Below are 22478 nucleotides of genomic sequence, written 5' to 3' on the forward strand. Positions count from 1 at the left end.
CACCACCATCTCTCTCTCTCTCTGAATAAAAATTTATACTCCAAACAATTTCCCCCCATACAAACTTCATCAACGACCATTACGAAGTGAGAAGAAATGGTGGCGGGGGAAACAAAATAATCGACCGAAAAATTCACTCAAAATTTATACTTTCAAAAATCTCCTTGAATAAAAACTTTCAACACACCGTAATTGAAAGAGATTGCAAACAGTTGGTTGTCCAATTGAGTCCGCCAACCAGCCATGTTGACTTGAAGGTGCATTAATTCGTTATCTTTCTTTTAGGTTGTTTTGTTCTCACCGTTTTTTCCCATTTGCGAAGAAGCTTCATGTATGTTTTTTTGTTCTCTACCGTTTCGTTCTTTATCGTTTTTTTGTTTAGGCGCTTTAGCGTTTTCAGTTGTTTATGGAAATATTCTGAAACATATCTACAATTTGATTCGTTGTTTATGATGTTTTGAATTTAGGTTTCAATTGTTTAAGATGTTTGAATGAGGACAATTTCATCAAAAAAAAAGAATGAGGACAAAAAAATATATCTACAACAACCACCACCAGACCACCACCACCGCCACCACCACCGCCACCACCAACAACAACATGACACCACCGCCACCAACAACAACAGGACTCCACCGCTACCACCAACAACAGGACACCACCGCTACCAACAAGACACCACCGCCGCCACCAACAACAGGACACCACCGCCACCAACAAGGTATCACCACACAAATCAAACTTTCACCACCACAACCTAAACCACAACCTAAACCGATCTTCGAGAGAGAGAGAGAGAGGGAGAGAACTTATGGTCTTTGAGAGAGAAAGGGTTTATAGTTTTCGAGAGAGATTGATGATCTTCGAGAGAGATAGAGAGAGGGTTTTTGATCTTCGAGATAGACAACCTCTGATCTTTGCAAGAAAGATACCAAAATGGTGTAACAGAACGTGAAAACAAAACTCTAAAAGAGGTGATGAATGCTTTATTACTAAGTTATGGTTTACCATAAAAAATTCACTCAAAATTTGTACTCCGGAAAATTTCCTTTGAATAAAAACTTTCAACAACCCATAATTAAAATAGATTGTAAAAATGTAGTTATCCTTTGAATGAATAAAAACTTTCAATCACCCATAATTGAAATAAATTGTAAAAAAGTAGTTATCCAATTGGGTCCACAAACAGCTATGTTGACTCGAAGGTGCATATCACAACATTCAGTATTTGAAGAATTCAGTTAACTCTGTCTATTTTATAACTTAGAAAATGATATTTTATGTGATTTTGAAAAGAAAAAAAAAAGTTGTAGCAAATGAATACGACACCCCCATTAGAGTTAATTTTTCTATAATCAAGCAACAAAAATTATAAAAAGTGATTGTTCAATTGATTCAGGTCCCATCGGCGTGTTGGCGCAAAGTGCCCCAACTCATTTATCCCAACACTTTTAACTGAACACTTCAGTGAGCCATGGTGCCTGACGCAATACGCCCGGCCACACAGTCTCATGTTAGGCAAGTCAATGTATACACTCGCGACAGCCAGCCAATTGAAACTGACTAACTGTTCAACCACCTTAATGCCCCCACATGGGTTATAAACTCGCGCTACTGAGTTCGGCAACCGAATAGGTATGTCTTGGGTTTGATAAAGAACTTGGTATTGTTAAGGTTCTCCCGTGTGGGACTAAAAAGAAAGGGTTGATAAGATTTATTTCCTCTCTTAAACCGACCCAACCCAACCTTGGGAAAGTTTATATGCACCAACGTAAATAATGGTGTTGCCAGGAGGACTTTTTGTATTTTTGAAACACAGTGTTTTATATTATCGTCACCTTGGAATGGGTTCAAATCACACTCTCGCCATCTCCATTTTTTTTCAAAATTTACCACTTAAAATGTTATCTATCGTCACATTCTCCTTAAAAAAGTGTGCTATATTTTTTTTAATGGACTCAAATTGTCGAACTTTTCTTATCTTTTTTTTTGACAAAGAAACTTATAATTTCATTAATGATGGAGTACATCCAAACATCTTACAAGGCTTTGATAACATCATGTGTTTACAAATGCAAATTACAACATGATGATTAGAGAGAGCACTATTACTGCCATAATTACACATACAAAGACCTCTAAAAGGCCATTACTAAACCCTAAAAGGCTATTCTAAGACCCTTAAAGGCCATTACAAGATCAAGATCTTTACATTATTTATACCATATAATCACAAATTTTTTACATATGGGTTATGAAGACCACCCATATGAATCGAATCCATGATCTCTTGGATTTCAGAGTACTATACCTCTTACACAGTGATTAGTGGAGAACTTTAAGATTTGAAGAGTATGTGGAATAAGATTGTTGATCAAATACAACATTTCTTCTTGATTCTTCTCTTGATAGTTTGTTGCCGATTCATCTCTCCTTGATGTCGATTTTGCTTTTCTTTATGTCGTAACCCTAGAAGAGATACAGGAAAACAAATACTACCTTCATGAGAGAATAAACCTTGTATTCCTTCCAACATCATCTTTCATATTTTCTTCAACCTTTTGTTAATTACTCCAAAACTATGGTTAGATCTAACAAAAAAAACAATAAACTTCAACATAAAAAGTAAAGAGATCTCACCCGGTGAAGGGATAACCCTTCACCGGTAAAGAGATCTCACCCGGTGAAGGGATAACCCTTCACCAGGAAAGCTTTGATTTTTTTGGGATTCTCTGGGATGCGGTTATGGGGAGAGAAAGCGGTAGAAAAAAAGTGTTTTAGGAGTAATATCATTAGGTGATAATAACTTTTCTTATCAAATACCAAACGAAAGGAAAAAAGGAACAATTAATGGTTGTCATTTATATTGTGGACAAATAAATTATGGTTCCGCAGTAACAATGATTCACGAACGAAAATCTACTTATTCAAAATATTAAAAACAAATATTTTAAACAACTCAACTTGTCTTAACACTTCAATAACTCTCATATTTTTATTGTATTTGAAACTAGAAGATCCGATGGATGCCTTCCCTCTCAACGAGCATAGAAACAAATTGTAGATACTAACTACTTGCTACCCCACGAAGGCCATGTTTGGTGCGCGGGAATAGAATGTCATTCCCGGGAATCATATTCTCGTAATGCGATTCCCGGGAATCATATTATTTTGGTTTAATGTTTGGTTCGACCAGGAATAGGAATTCTATTCCCAATAGATTCCTAACTTGTTGTTTGGTTTGTAAAGGAATAGGAATGTAAATTTTTACAAAAATCCTATTATATCCTATTACTTAAACTACATAAGCTATAGGTCAATTTTGTTATATATATTTTAATTAGTACCATCTATTCAAATTTGTAGATATGAAATAATAACGTAATACACTAATATAAGATATATTTAAAAATTTATTTAAAATAAATTAGGTCTCGATTATTTTTTTTAAACATTATGATCATTTTTAATGAACAAAGAGCGAGAGAGAAGAAAAAAACTAGAGATACGTAGGGAGAGCGAGAGACGGAGAGAGCGCGTGGGAGAGAGAGGGTGGTAGAGAGTGTGTGTTAGCGGTGGTTGAAACCCTACTTAGTTAAAAAATTATGAGAATGACGATTTCAATGTTAGTCATTCTAATATTTTATCAAATATTATTTTGTCTAGAAATATTAAATCAAATCATTTCCGGGAATGGGAATCACAAACCCACCTCCCTCCCTGGGTTTGCTATTACCCCGTTTGCGGGGAATCTCATTCCTCCAGGGATAGGATTTCTCCTGCATTCGCGCGAGCCAAACAGTAGTCGGGAATGTGATTCTCAGGAATCACATTTCATTCCCACGGGATTCCCGCGTGCCAAACATGGCCTAAGAGTTTTCTTCCAAATCTTCTTGGAAAAAACTGCCCTCTTTACATATATAACAGAGCCCTCATCTTCCCACCAACATCAACAACTCGTGGAGATGATGATAGTCAAGTCATTCAAAAGATAATCCAAAAACTAGGATGACTTAGAATGATTAATAATAACTAAATAAAAAGTCAACAGTTGGTGGCCCAAGTGGTTCCAAGGTGTTGACATAAACTCCAGAAATCCCTGGAGGTCCCAAGTTCGAATCCCCGTCGTGCTTTAGGCCCGATCTTGTTTCAATTTTAGTGGGCAGTTATTGAGCTTATCACATCTTTGATGTATCAATGCCAAATGTAACGACTAACGTAGATCATAAACGACTTCCAAAAAAAATAAAATAAAAACTAAATAAAAAGAATTTGAGTTTTTTTGCCATATTAATCTAAAGAAAACTAAGTAGAGTTTCTTTTATAGATATGAATGTGAACGGGACTCAAATTTATGTGAATTTTACATCCTTAACATAATCTAATGTAGATTTTTATAACACTCCAAAGCGTCCGAACTTCCATAAAAAATAACTAATTTTTTTTTCGTTTCGGCGAAAAGTATATTCTTTATTGAACCTCCATGAAAATTGTTGTAAACCGATCACACATCCGTGGTGAGACAGGAGTGTGGTGCTCCTCTTAAGAGATTAAACGCCCTTCTCCAGTGAGGTCTTTTATAATCATACCAAAACAGACAATATCACTAGCAGCAGAGAAAGCTGGTCCACATCATCATATAACATGTTATCAACACGATTTTGTTCTACCGTGGCGTGATCTTGGGAGAGTGTGTTGTAAAGCAACCCCACATCGGTGGTGAGACGGAGTGTGGTGCCCCTCTTAAGAGGTTAAACACCATTTTTTAGTGAGACCTTTTAAAACCGTGAAGTTCAGGTGTGCCAAAACAGACAGTATCACTAGCAGCGTGAAATCTAAACCGATCTCTGAATAGATTATAGTCAGATTTTGAAATGTCTGTTATCTGACCCTGTTTTGTTATGTTGGACTAGTTTAAAGAGGCAATGACATTGTTTGAAAGTTGTTCGAATATAAGCATAAACCGCTAGGATTTGTGGGTTATTTATTTCAAAACCTTTTAACTCTTCATACACAACGAAATCATCGTATTATTATCTATTATTGTGTTGTAGATTAATTCACCGATGCTACCCGACCCAAATTATTTGCACGTGTGACATACCCGTATCCTATTTCCCTGCTGTACCATCACTCGGGCTCATGCTCTGGCCGAAAATCATTTTCTTACAATTTTTCCAGTCTCTTTATCCCTCTCCAAGAGAAACCCTTTATCTATTCAACCAAAGAAAAAAGAGAAACCCTTTATCCCTCACTGCTCACTAGTTTGTATGCAAATGCACAACTCATGATCACATTGAATTTCACCAACAGGAGTATTCTGGAGATCCTCCAATAACGAACCGCCCCCACCTAATTATCACCAAACTGAACACAAAAAGTAACTACTCTCATAAATAAGTTGTCGGTGCAAAGTTTTAGAATCCTAGGGTTTCATATTTTTACTTTTTTGCCCTTACGTTTTCTTCTTCACCTGAACATCGAGAAACGATGGAGAGAGAGAAATGAAGATTGCGGTAGTGATGGAAATATTGGTTGTGGTGAACGAAATAGCCGTCGTGGTGAATGATTAGAAAGACAGTGGAAGAAGCAACGAGTTTTTGTTTCTGAAGAAAATCATCCAAGGATGATCGATCGATCGTCTGCGGGCGATCAATTTCAAACAAAGAAAGAGAGCGAAAAATATGGGGGGGGGGGGGGGGGGGATTATATAAGAAAGTGTGAAAAATAAAAGAAAAAGTAACTATTGAAATCTATTTATTGACATGGACTACAATAGTTATTCCAGATAAAAAAATATTCCTGCATCGTGAAGAGACAATACAAAGATAGATCAAAATCTATGAATTGAATAAGCACTAAAACAGGCTAATTTTAGGCATTTAAGTCTTAAATGTCTTATATCAACCTTTAAAAGTCATCTTAAGGGACCTAAAGTCCATCTAATCTATCTTTACATTTTTTGTATATCCAAATTCAATAAATTCAGAATTTCACTTTCATGGTATCGAACTTGGGACCTTCGCGCTGCACGTTGCAGAGTGGGTGTCCAACTGCTAAACCAAGAGCTGGTGGATAAGTAACTATTAAAGTTGACTAACAAAATTGGGGCCAAACTATCTAATTGGTCACAAATTGGGGGTCAGATTTGAATTAACCCAAAAGATGTACTAAAACTATAACGGTAATCCAAAAACTAACTTACGCAATAACTCTGTCAACAAACAAAAAAAAACTTACTCAATAGCGAAAGAAATGATATTATATTCTTGATCATGAGACTTCCCTTTGTTCATGAGACATTGTTCTCCGGCACCCTTCTGTTGTTTCTCTGGTTATCAATCGAGAAGTCGATTTCTCTCTGTCTTGGCTTGATTTAGACAGAGTTTTCTTTCTCTAACTTATAGAGAGATAAACTATTAAAGAATAATGATTTATCAATATTCCTCCTTTCGAACTAACCGAGATAGGTGTTAATGTAGTCGAGGCAAGAATAAATTCTCTTTCCTTAAGACATTTTACACCCCCGTAACAGTATCAAACGTTAGGGCGTATGCCTTCGGGATACAACGACTTTCCTTTCAGAGTTTTAAGATGGTACTTCTTTATTCTGAAAGTGGACGAACCTTTTAAGTATTATGAGCTCTTGGACTAATGCGGGTGATCTTCTAGATGCTTCGGAAATTCAAATTTCACTCGAAACTTCTTTCTTCCTTTTTCTAGATATTCTAGTCTAACCAGAACCTCTAGAGATACTTCCTAATTAGATATTCTAGACAAACCAGAACCTCTAATTGTTAGAAGGAAAGAGAAAAAGAGAATGAATTGAATTGATGAAAAACGAAGTAGGTTTGGTGGGTTTATATAGGAATCAAATAGGTACATTAGTTTGGGACATATCTCTTGATTTTTTGGGACAAAACCCTTAATTTTTGGGACACAACTCTTAGAAATGAGTTGGTTAATTAACTGGAAATTTCGGGTGAGTTCTGGGCCATCAGATTTGGCTAAAAAACACGGAGTGAACGGCAGCCGTTAGATGGAGAGTCACCGTCCCGAAATCGTGCCCAACAGATGGTCAAGATGGCCGTTGGATGGGAATCTAGCGAAATCCCACCTCTGTCCCGACGCGGGGTGAACGCGGACCGTTGGATCCGCGAGGATCCAACGTTTCTGCGTTATGCCCGAAGCGGTCCCGAAAGCCTCATGTGCGCGGCCGTTAGATCTGGTAAGATCCCGCGCATTGAACGCCATCCGTAGGATGTGCGCGCTTTGCTCAAACGGCCCCCAATTTAACGTTGTCTGTTTCGACGTTTTAGTCCCTATTCCAACCGATTTTCGTTCGAACTTTAACCTTGAATTTCTCATTCATCCGGAATCGGATTTGAGTGATTCTTGGCTCTAAATTGAATAGCATGAGACGAACGCAATGGCGCGTTCCGTTTCTGAGTTTGACGAGTCGGGTCGAGCCAAAATTGGCTCCGATTCCAACACCTTCAAGTGTGACAATTGACATTTCTTCGAAAGCAATACATGTTTTCTTGTATCGTGTAGAGTACATATCACCGTTGAACCTACAACATGAGGGCTTCATTTTGTTATAATATTATATTTGTAAGTCTTCTCTCAAGACGTTTCTAGGCCTACAATTAAAATTGTTTGGCAAGAGTATAGAGGTCGTAGACATTATATTCGTTTAGTCTATTTGAGACTATTCTCACAATTAATCTCTAATATTTACAACACTGTGAAACCTATCATAGTCGGAACTCGGAAAAGATAAGGGTACTGTCCTAGAGAAACCCAAAAATTTATGGAAAGTTGGAGTTTATAAATTGAGTTGATGGGTTAGTAACTGCACTTGAATAATTAGCTAGTTTCAACATGGAGAGATCTAAACCTCATTCTCTCACTTTCCTCTTGTTTTTCCTTCTCATTTGCTTTACAGGATTAGCATCAACATCATCACTAACTTCTTCAGCATCTCATCATCCCCATCATGTTGGGTTCTTTTCTCTTTTATTTAAGATTTTATGAGTTCTTGTTTCTTTTACATATTAACTTCATCTCATTTGTCAATTTTCAGGAACTTGGAGTAAGCTTGGCAAAACAGGTTAGAGAAAATGTACATAATGGGTTATATATAACTTTTCTAGATCAAACCCGTCGGCCATCGATTGAGTTAATTTTACCCTTTTGGATATTCTATGCAGAAACACAGACACTCTGGATTCTCTGAAGCAGGTATGGAAGATGGAAATCTCTTTGATTCTTCACCATTGTCTACTTCTACTCATCTTATACTTACACCATGTTTACACTTGTCACTTTAATCACACCTAGCTTAAGGATCACTATACTAGAATTGAGTGGCTCATCATCTTAGATCTGGTCACATCAACTACTACGTCACGTGGTAAATTAACGAAAATTGTGACTATGTGGTCGCTATCCCGACTGAATCTTAGAGAGAGTATGTGTCCGGACAAAATTTAGAGACCTCTAAATCCTGATTGACCACATACTCCACTCAGAATTCGGATGGTCGGCCAAAGCGACACGTGTTGTTAATTTTTCTTTGATAAAGGAAAACGGGACTATGTCCAACCACAATACCCTCGTCGGAATTCAATCGGGATTGTGACAGGGCAGACTATCACTCTTGTTTGATACATTATAATTGCGGGTTTGCAGAGTGTCCGAGCGCATGCACATATAGATGTTCGAAGACGGCATTCAAGAAACCATGCATGTTTTTCTGTCAAAAGTGTTGTTTCAAATGTAGATGCGTTCCTCCAGGGACTTATGCCCATAAAGAAGTTTGCCCTTGCTACAACAATTGGAAAACCAAGAGTGGTGGACCTAAATGCCCTTGATTAGTGATAACTTCTTTTACTAGCTACTAGTCTACTACTACTACTTTCCTATGTTTGTAAGGGCAATATTAGTCAATAATGGAAAATCATGTATGCTTCTATTGTCTTTTGCCTACCAATCTCCAACTTGAATCAACTCTAAGCTCGTAAGAAGTATACCCCGTCCAGGCAATTCACACTAAATTTACTATTGATTTATTGTGAAGTTTTACATTTAAATTGTTATGATTTGGGGCACATGAAGATGTTTTTTTGAAGAATTCACTACGATCTACGTTAGTCGTTACAAGACATTGATACATCATGAAGATGTGAGAAACACGATAACCGTCTAATTTAGACCATCAATGAAAGAGGCTTAAAATCCAACAACATTAAAGATGTCTAAAACCCGACAAATTATTACTTTATTCATAGCCTAAACTACATTGGATAAATCTTGGTGACAAACTGCTTCCACCAAAATTCGATTCCACGACTTCATGGGCTTAAGAGGGGTGTCCAACCACTCCACCATAGACTGGTGGACAAGATGTCGATTTAATAATGCTTCTATTTCTATTTTCTTTCAGAGACAATATGAATGACCCTAGTGAAATAATGAGGGTATTTTGGGGAAGAAGACTATTTCTAACTCTATGGAAGGAATCATTTCACAAATCCAATATAGAATTTATGTGTCAACTTCAAGATACAATATTTCAACAAAAAAAATACTTCAAGACACAATTTGTAATTTCAACGTAAAAAAATACTTCAAGATACAATTTGCAATTTCAACAAGAAAAACGAAGAAAGATACAATTTGCAGCAAAAAACTTCAAGATACAAAGAACTAATGAGACCGTATGTGGGCGATCATCCAAAATAAAAGATATAATGAATTTTTTTTGTTGAAAGTAGATATAATGAGTTTTTTTTTTTTTTTTTGTTGAACTAAGTAGATATAATGAGTTGAAGACCAAAACTTAAAACATATCGTGGTAAGATAATGACCGATTCACAATAGTTAGCAACTTTTATGCTGAAACCCTGTATCAAGTTCCCATTGAAATTTTAATCGTATCTCGACCATTAAAAAATGAACAGTAGAACAGTCTAGATTCGTCATAACTTTCAAAAAGAATTTGCCATATCATTCCAACATAAAATTTGTCAGACTTTTTTGTGAATCTAGCATTTGGGATTACAATCTTTTATTGGGGACAAGATTACTCCAGTAATAAAACAGGGTGGGGCATGCAATACTCAAAATTTTGAATCAATTCTTTTATTGTAAAGTTTGTGGCTCTAGTCACTACCTCAACTATTTGGATAAACTCGTTATGTTGAGATGTATCTGACACATAAATCATATGTTACGATTCTATATATGGGCTCACTAGCCTGAGATATTTATTTTTTGATGTTGACTCAAGAATTATTAAGTTATCACATGTCATGGACACGAATTGAATAAATTCAATAACTATCATCAGAAAGACATCTTGAGCCGTAAGGGTCATATAAAGATTCTTAAGGCTATATTATATGATCTGAAAATCTATTTATTCTTATATCTGCCTTATTTATACTAAAATTCAATAAATTATAGAATTCCATTTCCATTGGAATCGATCTTGAGACCTCTTGTATCAAAGTGGGTATTCGACTCCTACACTAAGTGGTGGTGGACTTAAGGGTATTTACTTTCTGAAAACTAAGATATTTTCAGTTTTTGTTATAGTACTATAATATATCTGAGCTAAATGATGTGGTTAGGGGGTGAGCATCGCCTGACCAAACCGTTCTGACCGAACGTGGGCGAACTGAACCTAATGAGTTTTGGGTTGAACCGAACAAAGTTCGACTCGACTCAGCTGAAAAAACGATCCCAATTTGGTTTAGTTTCGTTGGTGGTTTTTGAAAACTGCTCGAGCCAAACTGACAAAATTATATTTATAATATTTAACTAGGATGAAACTAAGAAATATACTTTTTAATGGATTAAAATTTATAACAAAAGTTGATTTTAAATTTCAACTTTCATTCTTCTTGCTTGCACTTTTTTTTCCTCACGATTGACTTTGTTAGTTGAGTTTTGTGGGACCGACAAACCGAACTCAATCAAGTCAAGTCAAACCAAACTAGGTCGAAAGAAATTAGTTGATAGTTTGATCGGTTCGACTTCGCAATGATTTAGCCAAACCGCTATTGATTAGCTTGGCTTCGACCAGACTCTAAATGGTCGCGGACCCACGGCAGCTCACCCCTAGATGTAGTCATCTAATGAATCATTGAAACAGACATACATGTGGACCCTTAGATTGTATGAATCAAATCTATTAAGATAGCATATTTCACACACCTTAGCCAATCGATCAGATATTGACTAAAATGGAGTTCTTTTTACTGAGTCACACTCACACTAAAGACATGGAAGTTGGTATGGAACCCCAACAATTCCATAAGCTTTGGAAGAAATCATCATAAAACCATGGGTTTCCTTCTCCACCCACTGCTTCAAATGATATAAAAATCTGCAAATCAAAACACATCTTGAAGTAGAAAAACTAAACAAATCAGACTCCATTAATGAAGGGCAAAAGACTTTTCAAAGACTTTATGAGAATCACAAAAGAATTGAGGATTTGAAAAGGTCCCCAAAAAAAGGTTAGTTGACTCCCTCCTCCATGATTAAACAGTTCTAGTTAAGCCTCCCACGTAATCTGAAGTACTAAGAATCTCTTCTTCTTCAAATTAATTAAATTTTTTTAATTTCATTTTCTGTTAGATTTCTATTTGTTTGGTGAAAATGGGGTTGCATTAATTATCAAAATATCTGATTTAGTTGGTACTAATAGTTAATGGGTATTTGTCAATTTCATGAAGGAAATCTCCTTTTTGCTGTTTGATTCCATTTTGTGAACATTGTTTTATCTTCTTCTTCTTCTTCTTCTCAATACTTCAGGTTTCAAGATTGAATCCAATTATTCTGATTGAAAAGAGAAGAAGGGTTTTAGAAATGACATATTAAAGGGTCAAAGGAAGGAAAAAGAAGGTTAGTTAGTGGGGGGTCTTTGTGATTTGATTCTAAGTTTTTGAATCAAATTTTGGTCCACCCTTTCTTTTTCTACTTGTTTACTTTCTACATTTTTATTCTGTTAAAAAGGAAGAATCAAATTCAAGGGATCATGTTCTTTGATTGATCTTTTTGTTGAAATGAATGGGTAAGCAAAATTTTTATTCCTTTCCTTTTTATAGGTTGGTTTTGTCTCTGTTGGTGGTTGTAGTTTTTTTGGGTCCAAATTATTTGTGAGGAAGGAGAAGAAGAGGAAACAGAAAAGAAAGGAAATAGATCCAACTTAACTTCACTGGTGAGTAATTTAAAACCCTTGTTTTCGAAATCTATCATTTACATTCGACAAATTTATTCTTGTGTATTTGATTTTGATTAGATAATAAAATTGCTTCTTCTCTATTAGAGTGTTATAGAAATGCCTTCCTACTTTATGAGAATTTGTTTTAATGAGTTTATGAGTGATGACTAGTTTCTCGTAGAATAGGAAACAACTCAGTATTCATTTCGTATATTGAAGAAAGTATTAAGGAATTTGATTATCTGCGAACAACAAGGAGTTGTTTCTAGTCGAATGATTTCCTATTGTATCGAACAAGTTTATCTGATTTACTTCAATAAGCTTATGTTCGAGTGAAATTTATTACCCTTTTCTATCTACAACAAAAAAAACGGAATAACCATGTCATTCAGGGTCAAATTTTCTATTCTTTTTCGTGAACTTAAGCATAAGAAAGTTAGTGGAAACACAAGATGATTAATACTTATAAAGGAGAGGGATAAAATTGAATGGACTTGATCTAAACATGAGACTTATTTATACTCAACTTTTAGGCGTTGTATTTGCTGTCGGTCTATAAAATTATTATGGATGTTATTTTGTATGGTTTTGCTTATGCTTTTTCATTGCGCCTGATTTTCATTTTAGGTGTATAGGAAAATCACGACTTAGTTGGTTTGCTTTCTCGTTTCAGCAGATGTGTGTAAATGCAGAGCCGACCAAGACTTCAGAGTTTAACAATATGTCCAATTCTTTGAACATTGAATTCTTCCGGTATTGCTAATAGTTGGTTGTGTTTTACTCGAAAATTGTTACTTCATCTGCAATATTGTTTTCATACTTTCTACTTACATTTGTTGTCTCTTTATCTTGGGTAGAGTTTTTGTGGCAACATGGAATGTAGGAGGAAAATATCCTCACAGTGGCCTGAATCTCGACAATTTTCTCCGTGTCGAAGACAAATCAGACATTTATGTTTTGGGGTATGTTTTTTTCTCTTTCAGATACCACATTATATACAGGGTTTTATTATTTCATTTGTTGTATAACCCTTCATACTTCCTTTCTTCTTATTCTACTTTTGTTGACACTCTCTTACCTTTTTTTTTTTTTTTTTTGTTAAGAGGGACACTCTCTTACCTAGATAGGGAAAGGATAAATCTAAGGGCAAACACATAATTTCTGTAGGGGGTATGGTTTACTTACGCTACTATCGTGAAGGGGCATATAAAAGGAAATAATAGTAGTCTATGAGCCTGGATTTAGGGGCGCGGGGCGGTGTGAGGCAGAGCACCCATATTATACAGTTATAATAATTTTACAACTCAATTATGGAATATCGTTATTTGATTTACGTTACATATGGTAAATTAATGAATAGATCGACATATCAATGATATATTCGTTAGTGTAGAGTATATTTACCTAAATGACCAAAGACCAAAGTTTTTTCTGCGGGCCATCATAAAGGCGGGTCACCAAAATAAACTTGAGCAGTTCCGAAAGGCAGGGTGACCCCAAAAGGGCCGCTTTTGACAAAATATATTAGTATATGTCTATGCCAGTAAATATTAAAGTACACATGTGCTAGTTCCTTTATAATTCGTTGTGGGTACTGATTTAGTTTTTGAACTTTTCAGTTTTCAGGAGATAGTCCCGCTGAATGCTGGAAATGTGCTAGTTATAGAAGATAATGAGCCTGCAGCAAAATGGCTCACTCTAATCAACACGACTCTGAATGGACCTCAAGGAGTCGACAACCCCAACCGATCAAACAGCACCTCAGCTGCCAACAGTTCCTCATATTCCCATTCTTCCAGCAGATCCTTGGATTCAAGAGAACTAAAACAACTAAGTAGTTTTCAATTCTTTCACAAGCCTTCCTTGAAAAGAGTGAGTAAGAAGTACAGGACGGTGAAAGGGAGACGTCTCAAGACATGTAATTGCCCTGTCAAATTGGATAAGAAATTTAGTAAGGATTCTTGTTTTACATTTCAAGAGAATATTGTTTTCGAACAGAACTCTTCGTCAGACGAGGATGAAGGTTCAAGTAGTTTTGAGATGAAGTCGGTTGCCTCCGCCTCTTGTAGAGACCAGCCACAATATAGTCTTATTGTAAGCAAACAAATGGTCGGAATCTTTCTTACTGTTTGGGCGAGAAGGGAGCTTGTTCAACACATTGGCCACTTGAGGGTCTCTTGTGTGGGACGTGGGATCTTGGGTTGTCTCGGAAACAAGGTAACTGTTGATTTATGGAAAAATTGGTCAAAACTCCTAGGCGATTTTCTTTTTTGTCAGAAGGTTACATCAAATAATTTTAGGCTTCAGCTCCCAGTGTAAGGTTTCCACGGGTTTGCACAAGTTCACACATATTATGTAAGCTTTGCACATAGCTTGCACGGGTCTGCACAGAGAGCCTGTGCCTGAAAAACATCGACGTGTCTTTTAACCAAAACCAACAGGAAATTGAAGCTTTACTGTTGATCTATCTCATAATTGTTTGTCGATATAGCTTTGATTACTTGTACTCCTCTTGACACTAGAACAACATGATTGTCTTTCTCGCACTTTGGCTATCCATATCTTAGTGCATTCAATCCCCATGGTATAACGTGAATATTTGAACCCAAAATTGTTTCTTAGTGGTGTCTGTTAAGGTGCAACTGTATGGATGTCTTTGCACCAGACAAGCTTATTATATATTTTGCTTATTGGGTTATCTGCTACAGGGTTGTATATCCGTAAGCATGTCTTTGCACCAGACAAGCTTCTGTTTTATATGCAGTCACTTGGCTTCTGGAGAAAAAGAAGGAGATGAAATTAGGAGAAATTCTGATGTTATAGAGATCTTAAAAAACACCCAATTCCCAAAAATCTGCAAAAAGACGGCTTGTAGGATTCCCGATAAAATTCTTGGTCACGAGTGAGTATTTATTTCCCCAACTCATGTGTTGTAAGTTAAATGCCTCAGAGTTTTCTAAAGCTGAATTTGTCAAAAAATTTGTTCCCAGTCGTATCATATGGTTGGGAGACTTGAACTATCGGATAGCATTGAGTTACGCAGCAACTCGCATACTTGTGGAGGAAAATGACTGGGATACCCTTCTTCATAAGGATCAGGTAATTTAAATAGCTTGAACATTGAGATCCTTTAGGATATCATTGGTGTCATATGAATGTTATCGCTTACTTTTGATGCCTCTTATTTCGGCCTTGACTTTTAATCTTTGTCTTTGTTGATAGCTTAGGATTGAAAGAGAAGCGGGTCGTGTGTTCAAAGGATGGAAAGAGGGAAAAATATACTTTGCTCCGACATACAAGTACTCCAACAATTCAGATGCTTATTCTGGAGAGATGATAAAATCGAAAGAAAAACGGAGAACTCCCGCTTGGTATATATGGATCAAATATTCAAATCTTTGAATCAAATTCTGAAATTATTAACAGAATAAAATAGTAATTAAGATAATGCAGGTGTGATCGAATACTATGGCATGGAAATGGGATTGAGCAACTTTCTTACGTGCGCATAGAGTCGAGATTTTCTGATCACCGACCCGTATGCTCGATATTTGTTGTAGAGGTTGTGGTTCTTGAAGGAAGATCAACCAACATATTACGTCACTCGAACACCAAAGTTGAAGACCTCTTACCTCGTGCTTGCAGCAATAGAGTTGTCGAGATACATGAAATGTAAGTCAATCTCTACTAATGATGCTCAATATTAGCAAATCTGAAATCCTCATGTGCCTAAACATTCCTCGAAGTTTGTAAGTTAGGGTTAACATTGAGCCTATTTTTCCCTCTTAACTAAGCGAAAACATGGGTAGAATGTGTCTTTCGCTACCTGTTGTGCATCCTTCTAAAATACCCTGAGGTTGTGGGCTCCAGTCTTAGGAAATGCGGTTTACCTTAAGATTTATATAACCAATGTGATTTATAGATGCTAAATAATGTATAGAGAGTAGCCAGTTTCATGGTCCATCCAGAGTTCTTTATAATGACCCGTCTAGGGTTCTTTCTCATGGCCTTTAGGGCAGTTTCATGGCAGTTATGTGCTTATTCTCCATCGTTTTGATGTATCAATATCATATGATGTAAATTTTGATTCTATAACGTGATATAATGTATCCTTCAGAAAGAATATATCTTTCTAAATTAACTGAATTTGGAATGCTATCAACTGATTTTGTTATCAGTTGTCAGGTACTAAACCAGTAGGTAAATTTGCATAGAAATTTCGGCAATTACATTGAGAAGAAAAGCGCAGATACGAAAGGAAATAATTATTGAAGTGGAAGAATTTGTATACTTGGCTGCATTAACATACAAGAGGTAACCTTTCAAATTCGAATAATTACCGAAATATTTGTATCTGCATCTTATAATCCACAAAATGTCCAAGAAAAAGATGTGATCCTTTTTTCTCCCTTGCATTTTGAACGATAACTTTGAAAAGATATCGTCTAATTAATTCTTTATTATAAGATGAAAACCATTATATTCACTTTGTATATGCATCTTGTAATCCATACCCTACTTGTTTTACAATTATTCAAATATTCATAGTTCATCCCATTAAAACTTTTGCAAATGAAAATGGTAATGGCCTTAACCCAGCAAAGCCTACTCTACTTTGTACTTGAAAGCCTATCAACCAACTTCAATCCTGTCTTAAACAATCAAGAAATGGTATGTGAGACCCTACAAAATCCATATGCAAGGAACATTTGTTTACCCTGACTCAGAAGGAAAAGTGAGAAATGTGAAAGCTGAATTGCAGGTTCCTAGACAACAATGACGCACAATAAAAACTCGCATTGACTCAGTCTAAGAACCTTGGCGACAGTTGAGCATTCCCTCCGACACGAAAAACTGACCTCCTCGAAGGACTCAAGGACAAATTCCCAAGCCTAGCTAGGTCAGAGAGGCATAGGTTTATCTAGTCCAGGTAGGCTATATGAAACAAGGGGAGAAACCAGTTGCTGCTACGCTATTTGTGAACCTAAGAATGACTTCTTTCACCTACCAAGCCCCAGCCTAAATTTGACTGAAGTTCCGTACAGCTTGGGGTAAGGCTAATCCCAGCCGCCACCTGTGCCTCGATTGAGTGATGTTAGGAGAGGTAGTACCTCTTCTTGGTCGAGGGTGCACATAAATGAGTGAGCCCTAGATGTGATTACGAACGTAAGTACGAGAAAATTGGTCTTTTGTAGTGTGATGAGTAACTATAGAGATCTAGGTTGAGATCAAAAAGCAACTGTTTGACTAAGGTTTGGCGCTTAGACAGAGTAAGCCAACTCTTTCCCTCTACCTCTTTTATTTTCATTCCTACATGCTAGCAGTCTGCTCGTCTTCAAGACCCAGCTACAACGAATATCATCCTCGTCAAATTCCTTGGGACTCTCTTTACTTGTAGTTCATATCTTTAAGGCAACGGCAACAACTTCGGTCTAAGCACCCATTCTTACTATGACTTAGAACCGCTTCATAGTTGGGTACGTAAACGGGAGTTACCACTCCAACCCTTAACTCCATTTTATGTTCCCGACTAAGAAGCGTGAGCATGAACCGCTTTTGTATCTTGTAAAGTTACAATAGTTTTTTAGAACTACTTAATGATTCTTTTCAAATGGAGAAACGAAAGTAGGACCTTGGCTGAGGGGAGAGGAAAGTACAACTATTTTAATCCTGATGCCTCAGGCAGGGTGTTCTTGAAGTTGGTAGCGAACCAAATGTCCCGCTTTGGCCATCCAAAATATTCTCAGGAGAGTGAAGACTTTGGTCAATCAAATTTGACTTAGTGGACAACTTTATTTTAAGTCCCAAAATCGATGTGTTTACGTTTTACCCCCTAATTTTCATCTCCCACTTTCCACCACCGCATACCACTTCCAACCAATCCACCACCGCACACCACTTCCGATCACCACCCCCACCCCCATTTCTCTCTCTTTCTCCTCTTCTCTCTTTCTCCTCTTCTCTCTTTCTTCTCTATCTCCTCTACCTATATACCCTCTGTCTATCTCTTTTTTCCTCCCCCTCTCTCTCCCTTCCTCTCTCTCTCTCTCTCTCTCTCTCTCTCTCTCTCTCTCTCTCTCTCTCTCCCCTTTCTCTTCCTATCTATCCTCTACCAGATTGGATGCCTGGTTTGGGGATCAACCCTCCAATCTAAATCGACTTGCTATTATTCACCATAACAGAAAGAGAGGGAAACATAGAGAGATAAGTGGTGGTAGTGGTTCTACTGATCGGAAGTGGTGGTGGTGTAATGGTGTTAATGGTCGTAAGTGATGGTGGTGTGGTGGTCAGAAGGGATGGTGCAGGTGCTAGTGGTCGGAAGTGGTGGTGGTGTTAGTTGTCAGAAGTGGTGGTGGTGGTGGTCGGAGGTAAAGATAAAGATTATAGTCAAAATGCAACGAAGTTGATTTTGGACTCAAAACAAAGTTGTCCTCTAGGTCAAATCCAATTGACCGCAGTCTTTATTACCTGGAGACTTTGTTGGGTGCCCTAAAGTGGCAACCAATATTTGAAAGGTTAATTACATTTTGGCTTCCACTTTGTGAAAAACTGGTTGTTTCGGCCGCAGTTCGTTTTGTTCCGAAAGAAATCATCAGTTTCTCAAAATTACTCATGATATTTATGCAAATACTTTTCCTTTATCCACGCCATCGATAACTCACTCATCATTTCACCCTTTCACTCCTTCGCTTCATCTTTTCCTTTCTCCAGCTCACATCTTCTCTTTCACTAAGGTAACCGACCGACAATTTTCTCTAACGACCTTAAACAAAAAAAAAATTCTTCTCCTCCCACCAACACCTTCACCTTCACCACTACATATTCCCTCATTCTCTCTCTAGGTCCCCTTCACCGGCATGAACCTCGACGAAGATTCTTTTTTGTTGGGGTTCCTACTAGTGAAAGAAAACACATAAACAAAGAAGCCAAAAGAGAGAGAGAGAGAGAGAGAGAGAGAGAGAGAGAGAGAGAGAGAGAGAGAGAGAGAGAGAGAGAGAGAGAGAGAGAGAGAGAATCATGATAAAGAGAGACGTCAGGAGAAAGAAGGTGTTTACTGACAGTTGTGGTGGGAAAAGAAGAAGAGGAATTCTTTTTGAAGTTATCATCTGCTTACCTTGGTGAAGGAGAAGATGTGAGGTGGAGAGAGATAAGAGGAGGGGCTTGAGAGAGTGAAGTGTAGGAGAGAGATGGAGATGATAAAATATTTTCAAAAATATTATAAAGATAATTTCGAAAAAAATTTACCCTTGAGGGCCAAAACAAATTGCAGACTTCAACAAGACCTAAAACAACCAGTTAATCACAAATTAAGAGGCAAGCTAAAATAAACCATATTTGTTGTGAAAAATAAAAGAGGGAAGAAGAAAGATAATAGAAATATAGATCAAGAGATATAGACAAGAACAAATTAGATTGTATTCTTATAGTTGTAGAGAATTCTCTACTTTGGTATATTGATACTTAGATACACTGGTTTGATATATTGATTCATTGGTCCATTGGTCCATTGGATACATTGGTACATTAGCTAGAAACCTCTTTATATAGACCTTTGAAGAGATACATATCTAATACAAGAGTTACATATAATCAATGGTGCTTGAATTAATACAAATAATGGTGGAGAACTTATGGTGGTGGGAGTTACCAAAGTGTGGTGGTCATCCACCATAATTCTAATATTTATAACACTCCCCCTGGATGTCCACCACATCAGAAATTGCCTCCTTAAAACCTTACTAGGAAAACCCAATGGGACAAAACCATAGTGAAGAGAAAAGAGTACAAATTCTTTGTATATGTTCATCATTAATTTCCACATAATCGGCCCCATTAAAACTGATGTAGAACGCAGCGGAAATAAAGAAGACGATAAAATAAACAAAGAACGATTAAAAGAAAGATTAAAATAACTCTAAAACTGATAAACTTTATTAAACTCAAGGGGATTTTCTCTTCAACATGAAAATAAAAGACAGACTAGACCTCCTTTTATAGGATATCATACTTTCCTAGTTAGACTCAAACTAGACTTTCCTGAATAATGGAAATACTGAAATACTGCAACTTCCTAAATAGATAGACTCAAACTAGACTTTCCCAATTAATGGAAATACTGAAATAATGTAACTTCCTAAACCTAGATTCAATACGAATAACACTAAAACGGAGATTTTCCTAAATCTAATCATTATGGCCGATTGGCCTACGTGGCCGTTAGGCCACGGCAAAAAGCGTCCACGCCGGTGCCCCTGCATCAGCTTCCCCTTCTCCCACGAGGTTCGCCCCGAACCGTTTCAACGAAGAAATTAATTTGATGCACCCACATACGATGAACTCTATCATGGAGATCTGTAATTCCCACTTTGCACGAAAGGTGTCCGCAATCCGAAGGTTAGAGAAAGGGACTAAGTTACCAACTATAAACTATATTTTCAGTGAAGAAACGTCCAATAAATACTGTATTTGCAAGCTTCTTCATCAAAGCTTCTTCATCAAACCCATGATGCGGCGATTCTCGCAGAATCGATATCAGTGAAGAAACGTCCAATTCTACATCTTCCATCATCTTGAAATTTGATGAAGAAGCTTGCAAATACTATATTTTCCTCTACCAAAAAATTAGCCTTCAAATTCATCATCCAATCATCACGAGAAGAGCCAAAAAAGGTTGCAAGGCATCGTAAAATTTCTCGAAGATGAACAATCATACTTTCTGTTATATGTTGCATGGCCTCACCTCTCATCTTGGCTTGATTGGTTGCTTTAGGTTGAACCTTTTGAGTTAGGTAAGAAAAGTATTCATGCCCCGAATGCCAACTTTTTGAAATTTGCATTGAAAGGTAGCAACCCAAATCTATTAAGTTCAAGTTGAACTTTATCAAAAACTTCTTTCTTGAAATCCTTAGTGCCCTTGAAAACTTCTTCTCTAGATCTTGATGCAATAAGAACCCTAGTGTTACCTTCAACAATACCTTGAACAAATTCTTTAACAGGAATTGAGTGGCCATTAGCACTAGGATGAATTTGTCTATAATTTATGAGACTTTCTTGATCTTCGACTTGAGGTCGGATGGTAAAGATTGCAAGGAAGACTAAAGTAACTATTTCAGAATGCATAAAAAGAATGCCGAAAGTGTAGCTGATAGGAGAGGAGTGGTGATGGTCACAGTTGTGGTCGTTTCAGAGAAAATCAAGTAATGCTACTATGCTATCTTTCTCATGAATCATCTTCGAAGATAGGTATTTGTTGTGAAACTGTATACCGTTGCCAATGGATTTTGCAAGTGTGGTTGTTGGGAAGGAAGCATTGAAGGGCTCAAAGTCCAACTCAAGCATGAAATAATCATTAGAACTCCCGTTAACAAGTTCCTTCATGAATTCCAAATATTCAGAAGTAGTGAGTTCCTCTGTGATTAGAGCCTTCACATTCATACGTATATATTCCCAAACTCCCAGCATCGGACGAATAGAAAGTGCAACCCATGGAGGTAAAACTAAGGCCTCTTGAGTGGCTCGTAACACTTCTCCAAACACCCGCTCACTTAGCTTATTCTTATCTCCTTCTAGTATTGCTTCAAACTCAGCTAACAAAGGCTAACCAATATGGAAGTAGAGATCCTCTAAATCGAGTGAAAGAGTCTCGGCAACATGACGCATAATAGATTGAACAAGCTTGTTCTTATTAAAGCTTTCCTCACAAAGCTTACGAAGATCGACATAACCTTTTTCATTACCAACCGTAAGAACCATAACAGGTTCTTGACGTCCTACCTTGAACAAGATACTCACGCTACGAATATGACAACGAGAGAGTGTAGAAAACAAAATCATACAATCAAAATTATTGTACGCAAGGAGAGAGATATGAGCACCTATATTTGCTTTATTCTTCACTTGAATCATAACCAGAATGGTTCAGCAACCTCAAGCTCATCTTTTTCATGCTCTTCGTAATCTTCTTCTTCTTTTATTACTTCTTCATGGTTGATGGAAATAAGAGGCTTCTCCAATCCAGCCAGAGATTGACTAGATTGAAGCATCCAATCATCATTATCCAAGTATTGAGATGAGAGGTTAATCGGGTATGGAGGTAAACCGTTTGGATTACTTGTATCCAACTGAAGTGCATCAATTTGATGTTGATGGAGAGTTGGTTGTGTTGGTGGTGTAGAATAGTAAAGAGAAGATGGTGGTATTGGTGGCGGAGGTGCCGAAGATGGTATAAGAGGTTGTGAATAAT

At 37.0% G+C, this 22478-nt stretch overlaps 2 protein-coding genes and 1 long non-coding RNA gene across 13 annotated transcripts; 2 read left to right on the plus strand and 1 right to left on the minus strand.

Moving 5' to 3' along the window:
• The first annotated feature begins 7818 nt into the window (after window positions 1-7818).
• On the plus strand, window positions 7819-8976 carry LOC147558838 (gibberellin-regulated protein 6-like). Its single transcript, XM_086660544.1, has 4 exons — window positions 7819-8001; window positions 8087-8113; window positions 8214-8244; window positions 8695-8976. Exons 1-4 carry the CDS (start codon window positions 7885-7887, stop codon window positions 8874-8876), a joined length of 357 nt encoding a protein of 118 aa, XP_086516670.1. The 5' UTR covers window positions 7819-7884; the 3' UTR covers window positions 8877-8976.
• A 2245-nt stretch (window positions 8977-11221) lies between these two features.
• Window positions 11222-16792, plus strand: LOC147558839 (type I inositol polyphosphate 5-phosphatase 10-like). 11 transcript variants are annotated; one of them, XM_086660553.1, is made up of 11 exons: window positions 11222-11528; window positions 11827-11916; window positions 12120-12232; window positions 12912-12988; window positions 13093-13197; window positions 13855-14452; window positions 14944-15137; window positions 15226-15334; window positions 15458-15606; window positions 15689-15907; window positions 16414-16792. In XM_086660553.1, exons 4-11 carry the CDS (start codon window positions 12912-12914, stop codon window positions 16433-16435), a joined length of 1473 nt encoding a protein of 490 aa, XP_086516679.1. In that variant the 5' UTR covers window positions 11222-11528; window positions 11827-11916; window positions 12120-12232; the 3' UTR covers window positions 16436-16792. The 11 variants fall into 11 exon arrangements, with proteins under 11 accessions (XP_086516679.1, XP_086516672.1, XP_086516678.1 ...); XM_086660546.1 differs by having other exon boundaries at window positions 11231-11528; window positions 12863-12988; XM_086660552.1 differs by having other exon boundaries at window positions 11231-11528; window positions 12863-12988; window positions 16421-16792.
• LOC147558840 (uncharacterized) lies at window positions 13095-13982 on the minus strand. The gene is made up of 2 exons (XR_015234442.1): window positions 13355-13982; window positions 13095-13313 (listed from the first exon to the last, which is right to left on the minus strand). It is a non-coding gene; the product is annotated as an uncharacterized LOC147558840 (long non-coding RNA).
• Window positions 16793-22478: the final 5686 nt, after the last annotated feature.

Source organism: Eschscholzia californica, unplaced genomic scaffold, assembly GCF_041429995.1.
Source record: "Eschscholzia californica isolate CP2 unplaced genomic scaffold, dmEscCali1.0.p SCAF_2, whole genome shotgun sequence".
In the NCBI taxonomy this organism is placed as follows: domain Eukaryota; kingdom Viridiplantae; phylum Streptophyta; class Magnoliopsida; order Ranunculales; family Papaveraceae; genus Eschscholzia; species Eschscholzia californica.